General features: G+C 41.3%; 2 protein-coding genes across 2 annotated transcripts; one reads left to right on the forward strand and one right to left on the reverse strand.

Annotated features, from left to right (window-relative positions):
* Positions 1-6,679: 6,679 nt before the first annotated feature.
* Positions 6,680-10,747, reverse strand: BJY04DRAFT_226765 (MFS transporter/fungal specific transcription factor domain-containing protein; the record flags this gene model as incomplete). The annotated part of the gene is made up of 10 exons (XM_073718488.1): positions 6,680-7,466; positions 7,520-7,600; positions 7,650-7,865; positions 7,923-8,464; positions 8,695-8,738; positions 8,980-9,332; positions 9,392-9,876; positions 9,934-10,131; positions 10,389-10,518; positions 10,571-10,747. The coding sequence occupies 10 exons, from the start codon at positions 10,745-10,747 to the stop codon at positions 6,903-6,905; spliced, it is 2,790 nt and encodes a 929-aa protein (XP_073572755.1). The 3' UTR covers positions 6,680-6,902.
* Positions 10,748-11,196: 449 nt separating this feature from the next.
* On the forward strand, positions 11,197-15,580 carry BJY04DRAFT_226767 (Hydantoinase B/oxoprolinase-domain-containing protein; the record flags this gene model as incomplete). The annotated part of the gene is made up of 9 exons (XM_073718489.1): positions 11,197-11,242; positions 11,299-11,409; positions 11,466-12,230; positions 12,284-12,832; positions 12,872-12,997; positions 13,048-13,478; positions 13,531-13,894; positions 13,941-15,487; positions 15,521-15,580. 9 exons carry the CDS (start codon positions 11,197-11,199, stop codon positions 15,578-15,580), a joined length of 3,999 nt encoding a protein of 1,332 aa, XP_073572756.1.
* Positions 15,581-15,757: the final 177 nt, after the last annotated feature.

Consider the following 15,757-nt stretch of genomic DNA (forward strand, 5'->3'; position numbering starts at 1 on the left):
TTTATAGTGAATAGTTTATCTCTATCTAATATAATATATTTTAGCATACTATAATTTATAATAATAGTGTTAATAAATAGGCGACTTATATCCCTTATAATTATAATTATTATTATTAGTACTAGGTAGATATATTTTATAAGTCTATCTATAATAATTATAAGATAGTCCCTTCCTAATATTATAGTTAGTAAAGGACCCACGAAGTTAACTATAATCTATTCTTATAGTTTTATTAGTACTTCCAGGTTTTATAATTTCTTATATAAAGCATGCCTCGCAGGCTTATTCCTAATATAGCTTTTATATTTACTAATATATTTTTTAACCTTTTTCCTTATATTTTTAATATAATAGTTTCTTGTAATCTTTTTGCATGTTTTATTAATTCTAAAATATCTTTTTATTAAACTATTATAATATAATAAAATAATCTTATTAATTAGTATAAGTAGGATATAAATTAGTCCCTTAATTTAAATTATGCTGTCTTAGTATTTAATCCTGTTATTTAATATTTCTAGGATTTGTTATACAAGCTTATTATTTTTTAAGGCTTTCTTAACCTTGTCTAGGATTTCTAGTCTGCTAACTTTTATTATCGCGGCTAGGATTATAAGGTTATTTCTAAGTATTTTATCTTTATTAACTTGTAAGATTACTAGTTTTAGACTTTTTTTTTTATTTTTATAATCTAGTCTCTGGCTAAGGGTGTCTACTTATATATTCTTAGTCTTTTTATAATATATTATCTTATAGTTAAATTATAATAGTAGCTTAGCCTATCTAGCTTATTTTTTTATTAACTCTTTAGTTATTATAAAGTAAGTTAAATTCTTATGGTCCGACCTAATTATAACTTAGTGCCTTATACTTTTTAGGTAGATTTTCTAATATTTAAATACTACTATAATAGCTAGTAGTTTTTTATTATAAATATTATAATTTATTTCTAGTAGTATAAACTTCCTTAAATAAAAAGCTACTAATCTTTTCTTATTATTAGTTCTAGTTTAGGTTATTACAGCCCCTGTAAGGACACGCGAACGTCCTGCCAGTGCTGACTCAGCCGCGGGCTGACTAAGCGTACACTGACTTCAGAATCCTCGTGAAGCGAGATTCTGAACCTCAGCGTTAATCTACACTATTTCCGCGATCCTTGAAAACAGCCCTTATTTCCTTATTAGGTTCCCGAGTCTTGAATACGCTGATTCAACCAAGCCTATGAGAAACCCTTTCTCACAGCCCCTAAAGCATAATTTAATATATTTGTTTCTACTACTATAAGTAGGGCAGGATTATACTATTTCCAAACTAGTAGGTTAGTTAGCTTTTCCTTAGCTTTCTTAAAAGCCTATTATTACTTATTTATCTATTTATATAGGATATCTTTTTTTAATAGTTTGAACAGGGGTTTTATATTATAGGCATATCCCCTAATATAATATTAGTAATAATTTAGTAGACTAATAAACTACTATAGTTCCTTAAGGTTCTTAGGCGTAGGCTACTCTTAAATTACTTTAACTTTTAATATTTCTGCCTAGATACTATTTTTAGTGATCTAGTACCCTAAAAACTCTATTTCTTTAATATAAAACTTATATTTTTTAAGCTTATATTTAAGGTTTGCTTTCTATAGCTCTGCTAGTATTTCTTATATATCTAGTATATATTACTTAAAGGTCTCTAAGTAAATAATAATATTATTAATATACACGCACGTATACCTTAGTAAGACCTTCTATAGTACTTCTTTAATATATTATTAGAATAATACTAGTATATTAGTTAGCCTAAATAGTATAACCTAGTATTTATAAAGACCCTATTTTATTCTAAAAATAGTCTTCTATTCCTCCCCTTCCTTAATCCTAATATAATAATACGCGTTAGTTACGTTAAGTTTCATAAACTATTTTGCTCTGCGTAGTTAATCCTAGATATTATTAATTAAGGGTAAAAAGTACTAATCCTTAATTATTATATTATTAAGTAGTTAGTAATTAATATAAAGTTGCTCCTCTCCTCCCTTTTTTAGGATAAATAAAACCCCGTGTCCTATTAAAGATTTTAACTTCTGGATAATCCTAACAGGTTCTTTAGTATTAATATATTCTTTTAGTAACCTATTATATTTATTATTTAATAAGATTATTTATTAGTAATCTAGTACTTTTCCTTCTTAAATAAGTATAATATAGTTATAGGGCCTGTATAGTAATAATACTAGGTTCTTAGGTTTCCTAAAAATATCTTAAAATTAATTATACTCTTTTAGGACTTTTTAGAGTAGCTTAGTATTATTTATAACTACTACTAGCTACTAAGTATTCTCCCTATTTCTTTCTTTATTTTTAATAATTTCGTAATATTATCTTATTTTACTAGTAGCCTAACTAGGGATATTTATTAACTATACTCGCTCTAATAGTTACTTTATTACTATAATAATAGAAATAATTAGACTTTTTTCTTCTAGGGTTATATAATTATCTCTAAGTATTAACCTCCCTGCAAGTTATTTAACTACCCGCCTAACCTTGTTCTAGGTATATTATTAGCTGCCAGCCCTAACTAGTACCTTCTTTTTTATTTATAAGTATTTTTTTTATTAAAGTATTTTCTTGCTCTAATTAATATCTAGGTTATAATCTTCTAGCCACGGGATCCCTAATACTATATTATACTTACCTAAAAGGGTTATATTAAAACTTAGTTCACAGCATTTCTTATATACTATTATAAGTAGTAGTATTAATTTAATTATTAGTTCAAGAGTTCCTAGGTTCTTACTATTTAATCTATTAATTAGCGTGGGTACTTTCTTTCTTATACTTAGTAATTTATAAAAGTTTATAATTTTAGGGTTTATAAAATTACTAGTTACTCTTAAGTTAATTATAGTGTTTGCCAGCTATTTATTAACCTAGACTAATATTTTAAGATATTATCCTTATTATATTACTACTAAGAATCCTAGTAAGGCTAGTTTATTATTTTTTAAAAAGTCTAGTTCCTAGTCAGGTGCCCTACTATACTATAATAATATTAATACTAATCTTGCCTCTTTTTTTCTTATATTATAATAGAGATACAGTATTTTATAATAGTAGAGCTATATTTTAAATATATAATCCGGGTATTTCTTATACTTCTTACACGTGTAATTTATGTAATAGCATGGATACTCTATATTATTTTTTATATACCTAGGCACGACCAGGCTATACTCTGCTAGGTCTTTTAGAGTATTATATTATAATACTAGATACCTTCGCTTGTAATAGGTAACCTATAATTATTAGTTATGCTTAGGGTATTTAATATAGTACTTGTAATTATATTATTAATAATAGTAATATTTATAGTTAAGTAGGCTTCTTTACTTTTTACTAGTTTCTCTTAGGTTATTATAATAATTTTTATTATCTCGCCCGCAGGCTCTACAGAATTATAAGTATTTGTTATAGAATTATTTATATATTACTTAATTTTTATTAGTCTTGTCCTAGTATATTAGCTAGATATAATAATATTAAAACGTGATTTATTACTAGAGTTATTATTATTCTTACTTAATTTTAATCTTCTTATATTTTTAATAATTTTATTTTATAAAGTTAGGCTTTCTTCTATTACCTAGTAGTCTAAAAAAATCTTTAAATCTTTCTTAGATAAGGTTTTTAATTAGGGTTTTAAGTACCTTAATAAGTTCCTCCCTGCTAGGATCAGGGCCTTCTACTTAAGTACTAAATTATTTATTAAAAGAGTTAAAGTCTTATATAATAACTAGGAATTTACTATACTCCTTTTCTTAAACTAGCTTAGTAATAGATTTATTTTTATAAGTCCTATCTAACCTCTTAACTTAGTTATTTTATAAAATTTATTAGAGTTAATATTTTTTTATATAATACTTATATATAAGCTTATAGGCCCTATTATTATATCTAGTATTATATTTTCTAGCCTAGATATATATATAAGCTTCTAGCTTTATATTAATTATAATATCTAGGGCTTGTCTATCTTATTTATTCTAGTTTAGGAATAAGTTACTTAGGTATTCTCTTATTCTTAGCTCCCTAGCTTAGTATAGTATATACCTAACTAGTTCTTTTATCTCCCGGGTAATCTTTATAGCTTTTTTATAAGTTAGAGGTATATTTATATTTTCTACTTACTTTACTTCTTTTAGGGATATAATAAAAAAGTCTTTTTTTCTAGTTATATTAAGTATTATTAGCTCTAGAATAGTATTTAGTTATTTTCTTTATCTAGGATTTTTATAGTTTTTTTAGCCCTGTTTTTTTTTTAAGAGTAGTCTATTATTTTATAACCTGATTTACTATAAGTAAAATATAAATTCTTTTTTTAACACTATTCCTTTTCTTTCTTAGAAAGTATTATATTAAGGTTTATTAGTTAAGGTTTGTAAAGATTACTATATCCCTGATTTCTTAGCTAAAATTATTACCTAGTATTAGTATAGTTTTCTCCAGTCCTGCTAGATTAATAGAAGTATAGTATTTAGTATTTATTATATTATTACTAATAGTAATCTCCTTTCCTTGCCCGCAGGTCTTAGAGTTAGTTATTAATTTATACTACTTACTTAACTATTTCTTTAATAGTCTTAGGTCTATTTATAATAGTTATTTTTTTAAGAATCTTTTATTTAAGTCTTTCCTTAAATTACCTAATAAAGGCCTTGTTATCCTAAAATATACGTGATTATAATTACGCGAACTTAAACATATAATAAGATATATTACCTATCTACCTTAGTTATCTTATCTCGCGTTTAATATTTTAAATAGTATTAATATTACTAAAGATATTTTTTAAGTATTTTTTAAAAATATTATAGTCTGTAAAGATCTTCTTAGTATTATTAGCTATATTATCTATATTAGTAGTTTAGTATTCCCTTATAAAGGGTTTAAACTATTTATAAGCTGCCCTAGTAAAGTAAGTAAAAATAAAAAGAACTTTATCTCCTTATCCTGCAAATTTATCCCTATTAATATTAAGATAAGTATTTATTTAGGTTTACTAGTACCTAAGCTTAGATTAAGTACTATTAAAAAGCTTAGGGGTCTTAAGCTTTATAGTTTTTATAATAAGCTAGTTACTAAGTTCGAGGACTTGCTCCTAGAGCTAGTTAATTATCCCTTAAGTATTACTAGTAGGGGTAGTACTATATTAATTAAGGTCGCTAGTTAGGTAGTTAATAACCTTAGCCTAACTATTAAGTTACCCCTATATAATATTAATAATAGCTTAGAGCTACTTTATATTAGTAAAGGGTTAGTTAGCTTGCTAGTTTCTTACAGAAGCTATAATAATATTTATTTTAAGTTAAGATAAGATACTCGTGTTAACTAGTGATTAATTTATTATAGAAGAACTAACCCCTAGCTTCTTCTTAACCCTAGTAACCTCTTATAAGCTTGTAATACTTAACTTAACTTTACTTAATCCTTTTTTTAAAATAGCTTTATATCTAATTAGTATAAGGACTAGTCATAATTAGGGTTAAGCTTAGTTAAAGTAAGCAAGGCTAAGTATCCTATATATAAAATACCTGTAAAGTAGTTCGTACAAGTATATTATTATTCTAAAGGTAACTCTAAATAACTATAGTTTATTAATCACAAAGAATAAGTAAGACTAGATATAATAGTAATAAGTATCCTTAAATACTTTTTACTAGTATACTACTCTAGTATACTATCTTTATAGTCCTTAACCAGGTACCCAGGTACTATCCTAATATACTATTTTCTTAGTTCTTTATTATAGTATATATACGTGACTTTTTTTCGTGGGCGCCTTACTAGGTAATCTTTATTATATAATAGTTAGTATCTATCCGTGCCTGTTAGTATTACTAGGTCTGTCTTAATATTAAGAGTAGTTAATATATTAAGAACCTAAATATTATAATAGTATAATCTTCCGTGGCCGATAATATTTCTTCCTTAATAATAGTATCCTGGGATACTATTATCTCGTCGCAATGTTATTGGCCCGTATTATTCTGCCGTGTAGACCGCCTCGGCTGGGTCCTTAACAAATAGTTAGTATCCGTCCGTGCCTGTTAGTGTCGCTAGGTCCATCCTAACACCAAAGGTAGTTAACATGTTAAGAGCCTAAATATTATAATAGCGTAATCTTCCGTGGCCGATAATATTTCTTCCCTAATAATAGTATCCTAGGATACTATTATCTCGTCGCAATATTACTGGTCCGTACTATTCTGCCGTGTAGACCGCCTCGGCTGGGTTCTTAACAGAGACTTATATTTTTATACTCAGGCAGCTCCAGGCACCTAGCTTTAACTTTATAAAGGTATTACTAATACTACTTCTAAATTAATAATTAAGTAATTATAATAGAAAAGGGGCTTAAGATACTAATTATTAAGAAGTTTTAAAGTACTTAACTCATGTTTTTAGAAAGTACTGCTATTAGAAAGTTAATAGTATTAGTAAGAGTTCTAAAAGAGGTGGTGTGAATTAAAAATTTCCCAAAGCTATATTATGGGTTACCTGACCGCCAAGCCTCTTACTAATCATTTTCGTGGGGCGCGACCGAAAATTCGAGGCCTCGTCACCTGCAACCACCTCGTGGCTGTCGGGCCAGAGGTACTGGCTTTAAAACCAATGGAAGACGCAAGAACCAGGATGATGCTCAGGAAGACATTTGGGCTGAGTGTCTGTAGAATGAACTGCTCACGAGCGTCACGTTAGGCTGTAGCGGGCAACTTTATATATCCCAATGCCTCAACTCCTAGATACATGATAACTGCAATGTCGACAACGCCAACCCCACAGTAGAGTGCCAATAACCTGTAGCCCACATAGATCAATCTGATATGGAAGTACCCTCGGGCATCAAGCCAAGCTAATGAACCTCAGCCTCTCCCCCCCACAAGCCCACCCCCACCCCCAACCCCTCATTTCACGCTCCCCATCACCACCCACCCCAACCCCGAACTCCAAACCCCCAACCCCAAAGGCATACTTCACAGCCTCAATCGTCCTCCTCACACTCCCCAAATTCCTACTCTGTTGAATATCAGTCAACCGATCAAGGACGAATCGTCGATGCTCTTCGTTCTCCAGCGATGCGTTGCCGAGAACGAAGAGCGGCCAGAGGAGGGTTGCTTTGTTGGGTGTCGGGAGGGTGGAGATGCTTTCTATTAATGAAGTGATGAGGCTAGATTTTGAAAGGGAGTGGCTCGAGTCGTATAGAACACAGGAGCCAAGACGTTCGGTCAGGTAGAGGATGGCGGCGAGGCGTTTTATGTGTGCTATTCGTTCGAGGATGTGGTCTTGGTGGTCGGATGAATGGGGAGGGAGGGTTTGGATTAGATTGAAGAGGGATGTGTGCAGGGCTGTGGTGGCGGTTGTGTAGTGGTTAGTTTCGGATGGATTTAGAGGGCGGTGTTTTAGGATCTGATTGTAGCGTTAGTTGTGGAAGAGACGGTATGTAGGCTTATAAAGAGTACCTTGTCTCGTCTGGATGCGAGTACAGAGATCTCGTGGATAATGGACATGAGGCCGCGCGAGCAGCCCATGAGAACGTCAATCTATGAAATCGGTTAGTGTGTGGGGGTGTAATGCAGGCTTGAAGCGTACCTCCTCAAGATCATCACCATCAGACCAAAGCTGAAGAGACTCGTCTCCATCTCCTTCACAGTCATCGAATGCGGTCCGAGACATGATATCATGAGCAACAAAGTACATTCGGAAGAACTTCCACAAACTGGGAAAAGTCTGAGTATACTCGGAGTTCATGAGCTTCAGTCCACCGCGAAGATGCGTCATCCACGACGGCGAGCAGCCATCGGATATCTAGGCCAAGGTCAGCGATGGGATTTTTACAAACAGGCCAGAGTGGAAGAGACACACGTCTTGAAAACAGAGCATCAATACGGTAGCCACCGTTCCCTCATCGTGTAGACTCATATGAATCTCTCTTCTAAGACCCTGTAGCGCCTTATCCTTGTAGTGATACGCCTCCCGTCGAAATTGAGGGCGGCCAAGAAGGCAGATCTGATTCGCGGCCACAGCTAATAGTGCGTTCCGAAGGGTTTCAGACACGAAAGACAGAGGAATGATTAGGGAGATGTAGGGGTTATGAGAAGTGCTCAGTGAGCACGAGGGGCTGATGCCTCGTATGAAATAGTCGAGGAGATAGGCGTCCGTGTCGGGGAAGGAGTGAAGGGGGTGGTGGTATGTGGATGCTTGGAGAGTAGGGGTGGCCATAAAGTGATGGTGGCTCTCGAGCCGTGCCGATTGACTTCCAGCGTCACTGGCTTCATACGATTGCTTTAAATCATCTGTTGTCACATTGAGAAAGACCCAGCGATTGATATAGTCGTTTAAAGGTTGAGCTCGAAAGGTAGGTTTCTTGTCCTGTCCTTTTGGCCGAGGGTGTTTCGTCCACAATCCTGTTAGAGGTTAGTCAAATATCTGCGGCATGTAGAGTGTATATATCCCTTCTCGTCCGAATGCGAGTCCTCGCTGAATAGCATCTTCGCGAAAGATCAACTTGAGGCCCCGAACGCAGTGCAGGCCGTGTATCTCGCAGCGTCTACATCGCGGGAGCTCTTCGGAGCAGCGGAGGTGTTTCTCTAAAGGGTATCAGCATTAAGCATCAGATTGGCGCAGTTCATCCTACCCTTGCATTGAAAACACCCGGTCCGGCGTCGGATATCCTGCCTTCTGCGTGGCATGATGGTGGAAGAGGGATGGAGTTGGAGACAAGTCGATGCGGGGGCCAATGACCCTCTTATCTCTGCCTACTCCACGTTTAGTTTCTTTTAGTGGCGATTTTATCTTTGACCAAGCAAACTAGATTTGGAACTAACCGGAATGAGCTCTAGAAGGGATAAGCAGGGCATATGTTATCATTGACGAAGGTCCACGCGACGCAATCACTAACTAGGCTATCTATGTAGTGTACCTGAAGCTCTTCTGCTGGAAGTCGGTCTTATCAGCAAACGCGCCGACCAAATCTTCATCGCTTTCTTCTTCAACTGCATTGACACTATCCACGCGTCGGCGGTTGAGGGTCAATGCGACGACCCAGTAGGTAGCCATTAGAACAACGCAGATACAGTAGCATGCCAACATAGCAATGAATCCACCTGTGTATGCTGGTGCTTGACTCTCGCGAAATGTTTGAGGGCCAATAAGATTGCCAACCGCGTATCCGATGTATAGCACGGAATACTGCACGGTTTTCTTCGTGTTTCCGGCTGTGTTTGCTTGGGCCATGGAGATCCCAACTACGTATGGACCAAAGTAGGTGTACAGCTGGGGGTGAAAAGACCGTTAGGGCAGAAACATGACAGGCGTGGAAAGGGCTGGCTTACCAGGTAAATGCCCACCATCTGCCCACCGATATTGGTTCTGGGAAGAGTGTAGACGATAATAGCGCCAATAATTGGGACACAAGACGCGATCATTGTAACAAGGCAACGACGGTTACTCCACTTGGCCGCAATCCAGGAGAAGACAAATGCAGATAGAGTGGACATGACGCCAGTCGGCATGTTGAGAAGTGAAGTATTAACCGGCGAGAAGCCTAGGTTGTTGATGATAATCCCGCTGAACGTCGTGAGGCCGCCGTTGGGAATGTTAATCGCAATGTTGAAGAAGAACAGAATCCACGTCTTGGGATCAATGATCGCTTCGAGAGCTTGGTCCCATTTCCATTGCTTGTTTGTAATACCGGTCTTATTTTCAGCGAGGCGTTGAACGGCGTGAAACTTTTCTCTCTCTGTTAGAAAGACAGCGTTCATCGGGGAGTCGGGAAGGAAGATGAAGACGAAGATCGACCATGCCGCAGAGACAGAGCCTATACACAGCAGATTCAGTTAGTGAGATGGCTGTTAACATAACGGCTAAAGCATACCAGTAATGATAAACAGGTACTGCCAAATTGACAGAGGGGCAGAGGATGGAATATGTCCCACAGCCCACGAGAGGAAGCCATTGAAGACAGAACTAACAGCTGCAAATACAAGGGCGTTTCGAGGGGGTTGTTCGGTTTTCGTGTAAAAGCCCGCCACGATGAGCGAGATAGCCGGTACGATGATGGCCTCGAGACAACCTGGGCGTATCGTTAGCGGACTTTTCCTAAGGGTAAAAGAGTGTACATACCCATGAAGAACCGGAGAGCCATCAAACCGCTCCAATTTCGTGCCACAGGCATTAGAAGGGCCATGACAGACCAACCCGCCGAACATCCACAGAGGTATTTGGCAGACGGGAGGCGATGGACAAGGTAAGTAGAAGGCCACATTCCGACAATTGCCTGTAGGACATTAGCGAGTACAATCAGCAATACTAAGAAAGGGAAACGAACACCAATGGATAGGATCGAGCCAGCCCAGGAGTACTGCTGGCCCACAAGATTGAGGTCCTCTTTGAGTCCATAGATAGCTGCAGTGCTGATGGCGACTTTGTCTACAGCACCGAGAGTAGCAGTCATAAACAACTATAGATTGTCTGTCAGCATATCGATGTGTCTTGTACATTAAGATACATACCATTGGAAGGAGAATCCAATCGATCTTGCGAATCATCTTGCGCTCCTCCTCGGGTGACAACGGGGTGTGGCCAGCATTATGGGCCAGGAACTGAGCAGCCTGGTCCATCTCGCTGGGGATATCTTGCTTCTCTGCTTGCGCAGCCTCCGTGACGGGAGCGTTCTTCGGGTCAGCCATTGTGAGATGAAAATTCTCTGATGGTTTGGCTAGGAGCTGACCGCTTGAGGTAGACTTTATAGGTTTGACACAGTTTTCCCCGTGTATAGCATGCTGATAACGGTGTTCTTCCTCGGTAAGAGATCGCCTGCTCCATGCCGGCTTACTCCAACTCTGATAAAGGATCTGGGGTAGAACTAGACCCACTCCACGCCCAATCCTGGGGATGATCAGGGCTGTAATTGGACAGATAGTACCGTATCGACCTTCCTCACTTTTCGTGCAGAGCGGAGCTCGAGATTAGCTCGTTTCGGAAGAGGCCCGATGGAACAGGCTGGCGAGGGGCCGTATCGACCTTCTACAAGAGTTGGAGTCAAGCATGAGGGGTAGCTTAACAACATATAAACAGACTGATAGCCGGAAGGTGATGAAGATAAGCCAGATTGAATCGTCCAACAGTTCAGGACAGAATGACGGTCGCTAATCCGAGTACCGGGGGTGCGCGGATCGCAATTGGTAGGTTGCCAGGGCCTGACTCGAGCCAGAAAAATGCTTATCTCGAGCTTGGTTAGATCGCGGAGGCACATTCACAGACGTGTGGGCAAGTCTGCCTGGGAGACCAGATGTTGTTCTCAAGCTGTTGTCTGTTGACCCGACCAACTATGCTGATGCCCCAACCGAAGGCAAGTACGAGATGAAACACTCGACCGAGGATTGAACTGACAGAGCTGTTCTCAAGGCATCCGACGTGTTCTCTCGCTCTATCGCGGCCAGGAAATCCCCCGCGGCGTTCCTCTCCCCAAAGATGATCTCGAGTCGATTCGCATGGGCACCACCGTCGCGACAAACGCCCTTCTAGAAAGAAAAGGAACCAAGCATGCCTTCCTTGTCACCAAGGGCTTCCGTGACTTGTTGCAGATTGGATACCAGTCGAGACCACGGCTATTCGATCTTAACATTGTCAAGCCAGAAGTCCTCTACTCTGACGTACGCGAGATCGACGAGCGAGTGACAATTGAAGGATTTGACGAGGACTTGGACGGGTTGTTTACATCTACCAAAGAAATCCCTGGTGTCCTTCTAAAAGCATCAAGTGGCGACATGGTTCGTATCTTGAAGCCATTGGATGAAATTACGATCAGGGCAACTCTGAGGGAGCTTCGCGAACAAGGTTATGATACGGTCGCAGTTTGCCTGACACATTCGCATGTCTTTCCACACCACGAGAACCGCATACAGGAGCTTGCCTTAGAAGAAGGCTTTACTCATGTTTCGTTGTCTTCATCGGTCGCTGCAAAGATGATCAAGATGGTGCCCCGTGGGAGCTCATCATCTGCCGACGCGTACCTTACCCCTGAGATCAAAAAATACCTTAATGGCTTTGCCCGAGGATTTGAGGGTGGGAACCTGAACGGAGTTCGATGTGATTTCATGCAGTCGGACGGTGGACTTGTGAGCCACGACCGATTCAGCGGGCTAAGAGGAATCCTCAGTGGACCAGCAGGCAAGAACCCCCCCTTAGATTAACACCGGCACAGTCAAGCTAATCCAAACCAGGTGGCGTGGTTGGCTACGCTCGTACATCATACGACGGTAACTCAGGAACACCCGTGGTAGGCTTCGATATGGGAGGAACCTCCACCGATGTATCGCGCTTCGGAGGACACTTCGAGCACGTCTTTGAAAGCAATACAGCTGGGGTCACCATTCAATGCCCCCAACTAGACATCAATACCGTCGCGGCAGGTGGTGGTTCTATCCTGTTCTGGCGCAATGGGCTATTTGTGGTGGGCCCTGAGAGTGCTTCATCCCACCCCGGGCCTGCTTGTTATCGAAAAGGGGGCCCATTGACTGTGACTGATGCCAATCTATTCCTCAGTCGACTTATCCCTGAGCTATTTCCGAAGATCTTTGGCAAGGATGAGAACCAGCCGCTAGATGTGGAGATTGTCAAGGAGAAATTCACAGCGCTGACCGCGCAGATTAACCATGACACCGGCAAATCCCTTACGCCAGAGGAAGTTGCCTGTGGGTTTCTTGATGTTGCCAATGAGGCCATGTGTCGGCCAATCCGGTCGCTGACTGAGGGCAAGGGATATAATATCTGTATGTGTCGAGACACCTTGATCGTAACCCTGCTAACAGTATCAGCGAGCCACAACCTGGCTGTCTTTGGTGGTGCAGGAGGTCAACATGCATGCGATATTGCACGGACGCTGAAAATCTCGACTATCATCATTCACAAATTCTCTAGTATATTGTCAGCATATGGTAAGGAGCTTCAAATCCTGCAAGTCACTCGTCATACTGACAGCCTGCAGGAATGGCGCTAGCAGATGTCGTCCAAGAAGCCCAGGAGCCCGTCAACGAGACATACAACGAGGCTTCGCATGATGAACTGGAAAGTCGACTGGCCAATCTACGAGGTAGTGTCAAAGATCAGCTCCTCTCCCAGGGTGTACGAGAGGAAGACATCGCATATGAGATGTATCTCAATATGAGATACCAGGGCACCGAGACATCAATAATGGTCCTCCAGCCTCCAAACGGTAACTTCAAAGAAGAGTTTCAGAAAACTCATCTTCGCGAGTTCTCCTTCTGCTTCCCTGACGAAAAGCCTATCTATGTCGATGATGTTAGGGTACGCGGTATTGGTACGAGTGAGAGGAAGGACTGGGAGGGCGAGCAACTTGGCCAACAATTGAACGAGACCTCATTTGAGCCCTTAAAGACGCATCCTGCGGAGAGTATAGTACGTTATCTAGAGTCTTCTACAGTAGCACACGGCTTACTAACAGTGATAGGCTTCTGTCTACTTCCCCAAGATAGGACATCAGCAAACGCCGGTTTTCCTGGTCCAGAAACTGCCCCCTGGTCTATCGATTCCAGGACCAGCAATCATCGTGGATCAGACTCAGACCTTGGTTGTGGCTCCTGGAACAGTTGCGAAGATTCTTCGTTCGCATATCGTTATAGAGATCCTATCGACCGCTGTAGAGTCTGCAGTCTCGGAACGGCCTACAGTCGTTGATCACATCCAGCTGTCTGTCTTTGGACATCGGTTCATGAGCATCGCTGAGCAGATGGGGTTGGCTTTGCAGAAGACAGCTGTGTCATTGAACATTAAAGAGCGTCTTGATTTCTCCTGCGCCCTATTTGGACCTGAAGGTATGATATCCCTAAACCCTCTACAAGGCTGAGCTGACTTTATAAGGCGACCTGGTCGCGAATGCGCCACACGTCCCTGTCCATCTGGGCTCAATGAGCTACGCCGTAAAACATCAGCACGAACTCCACAGAGGGAAACTCGTCCCAGGGGACGTACTGGTCGCCAACCACCCCGAGTCCGGGGGAACCCATCTCCCCGACATCACCGTCATAACTCCCGTCTTTGAAAGCAGCACCTCCACCACCGTTGCCTTCTACGTCGCCTCGCGCGGCCACCACACAGACATCGGTGGGCTAGGTGGTACATCGATGCCCCCCAACTCCACCGAGCTCTGGCAAGAGGGCGCAGCAATCCGCTCGTTCAAACTCATCCACGGCGGCACATTCGACGAAAAGGGCATCACGGACATCCTCCTCCACCCAGGAACCTACCCAGGATGCACCGGAAGCCGCCACATCCAAGACAACATCTCCGACCTCAAGGCCCAAATCGCAGCAAACCACAAAGGCATGACCCTCGTGCAAGCCCTCATCCAAGAATACACACTCCCCGTCGTCCAAATGTACATGCGCGCTATCCAATCCAACGCCGAGCTCGCCGTACGCTCCTACCTCCTCTCCACCCGCAAACGACTCTCCTCGCACCTCTCAGCAACCGACCAAATGGACAACGGCACCCTCATCAACCTCTCCATCACCATCTCCGCCGATGGCTCCGCAACATTTGACTTCACCGGCACGGGCGTCGAAATGCTCAGCAACATCAACGCCCCTCCCGCAATCACCCACTCCGCAATCATTTACACCCTCCGCCTCCTCATCGGCACCGACATCCCCCTCAACCAAGGCTGCCTGTCCCCCATAACCGTAATCCTCCCCAAGGGCTCCTTCCTCAACCCCTCCTCCGGCCCCGCCGTCTGCGCCGGAAACACCCAAACCTCCCAACGCGTCGTCGACGTAATCCTGCGCGCGTTCCGCGCCGCCGCAGCCTCCCACGGCTGCATGAACTGCCTCGGCTTCTTCGGCGAGGGCGGAAAAGATTCCGCCTCCGGCGAGAAGCTAAAAGGGTACGCCTACGCCTTCGGCGAGACCATCTGCGGCGGCTCCGGCGCAACAGCCACGCACGCCGGCGCCTCAGGCGTCCACACACACATGACAAATACGAGAATCACAGACCCCGAATCTCTGGAGAAAAGGTACCCGGTTATCCTGCGGGAGTTTGCGATTCGTCCGAATACAGGCGGGAAGGGCCGGTTCAATGGTGGTGATGGCGTGGTTAGGGATATTGAGTGCCGGGCGCCGCTGAGCTTTAGTGTTATTACTGAGCGGCGCAGTGTGCAGCCTTATGGCATGGAGGGGGGTGAGGGGGGTGAGCGGGGGGCCAATTACTGGGTTAGACGTGTGGAGAGGGAGGATGGAAGTGGTGTGGATTGGAGGTGGGTGAACATGGGCTCGAAGAATATGGTGAGGATGCAGACGGGGGATCGGTGTGTGATTCATACGCCTGGTGGTGGGGGGTGGGGGGTTCCTGTTGGACGGAGTGTCAACGGGGAGCTAAATGGGCATGCTAATGGGCATATCAAAGAGAATGGAGTAGGGAATCCTGCTCCTGAAGGTAAGATCCAGTATCCGAGGGCGTCGGGAAGTTTGAGTGCCTTTGCTGCGGCGCAGGAGGCGTCGAATTAGAATCAGGGCTTCTGTTTCTCCAGCTTTTCGTTGCTCGATACGACCACGAACTTTTTTAAATAGATTACATTTGCATTTTCGGAGCCCGTCTTCCCTCTCGGAGTATCACTGCGATAATGTAACTTGAATCCATTGTAGAGTGGTGTACCGATATGGCTGCTGGCGGCTGGTTGTCGC

Source organism: Aspergillus karnatakaensis, assembly GCF_047715665.1.
Source record: "Aspergillus karnatakaensis strain CBS 102800 unplaced genomic scaffold BJY04scaffold_16, whole genome shotgun sequence".
Taxonomy (NCBI): Eukaryota; Fungi; Ascomycota; class Eurotiomycetes; order Eurotiales; family Aspergillaceae; genus Aspergillus; species Aspergillus karnatakaensis.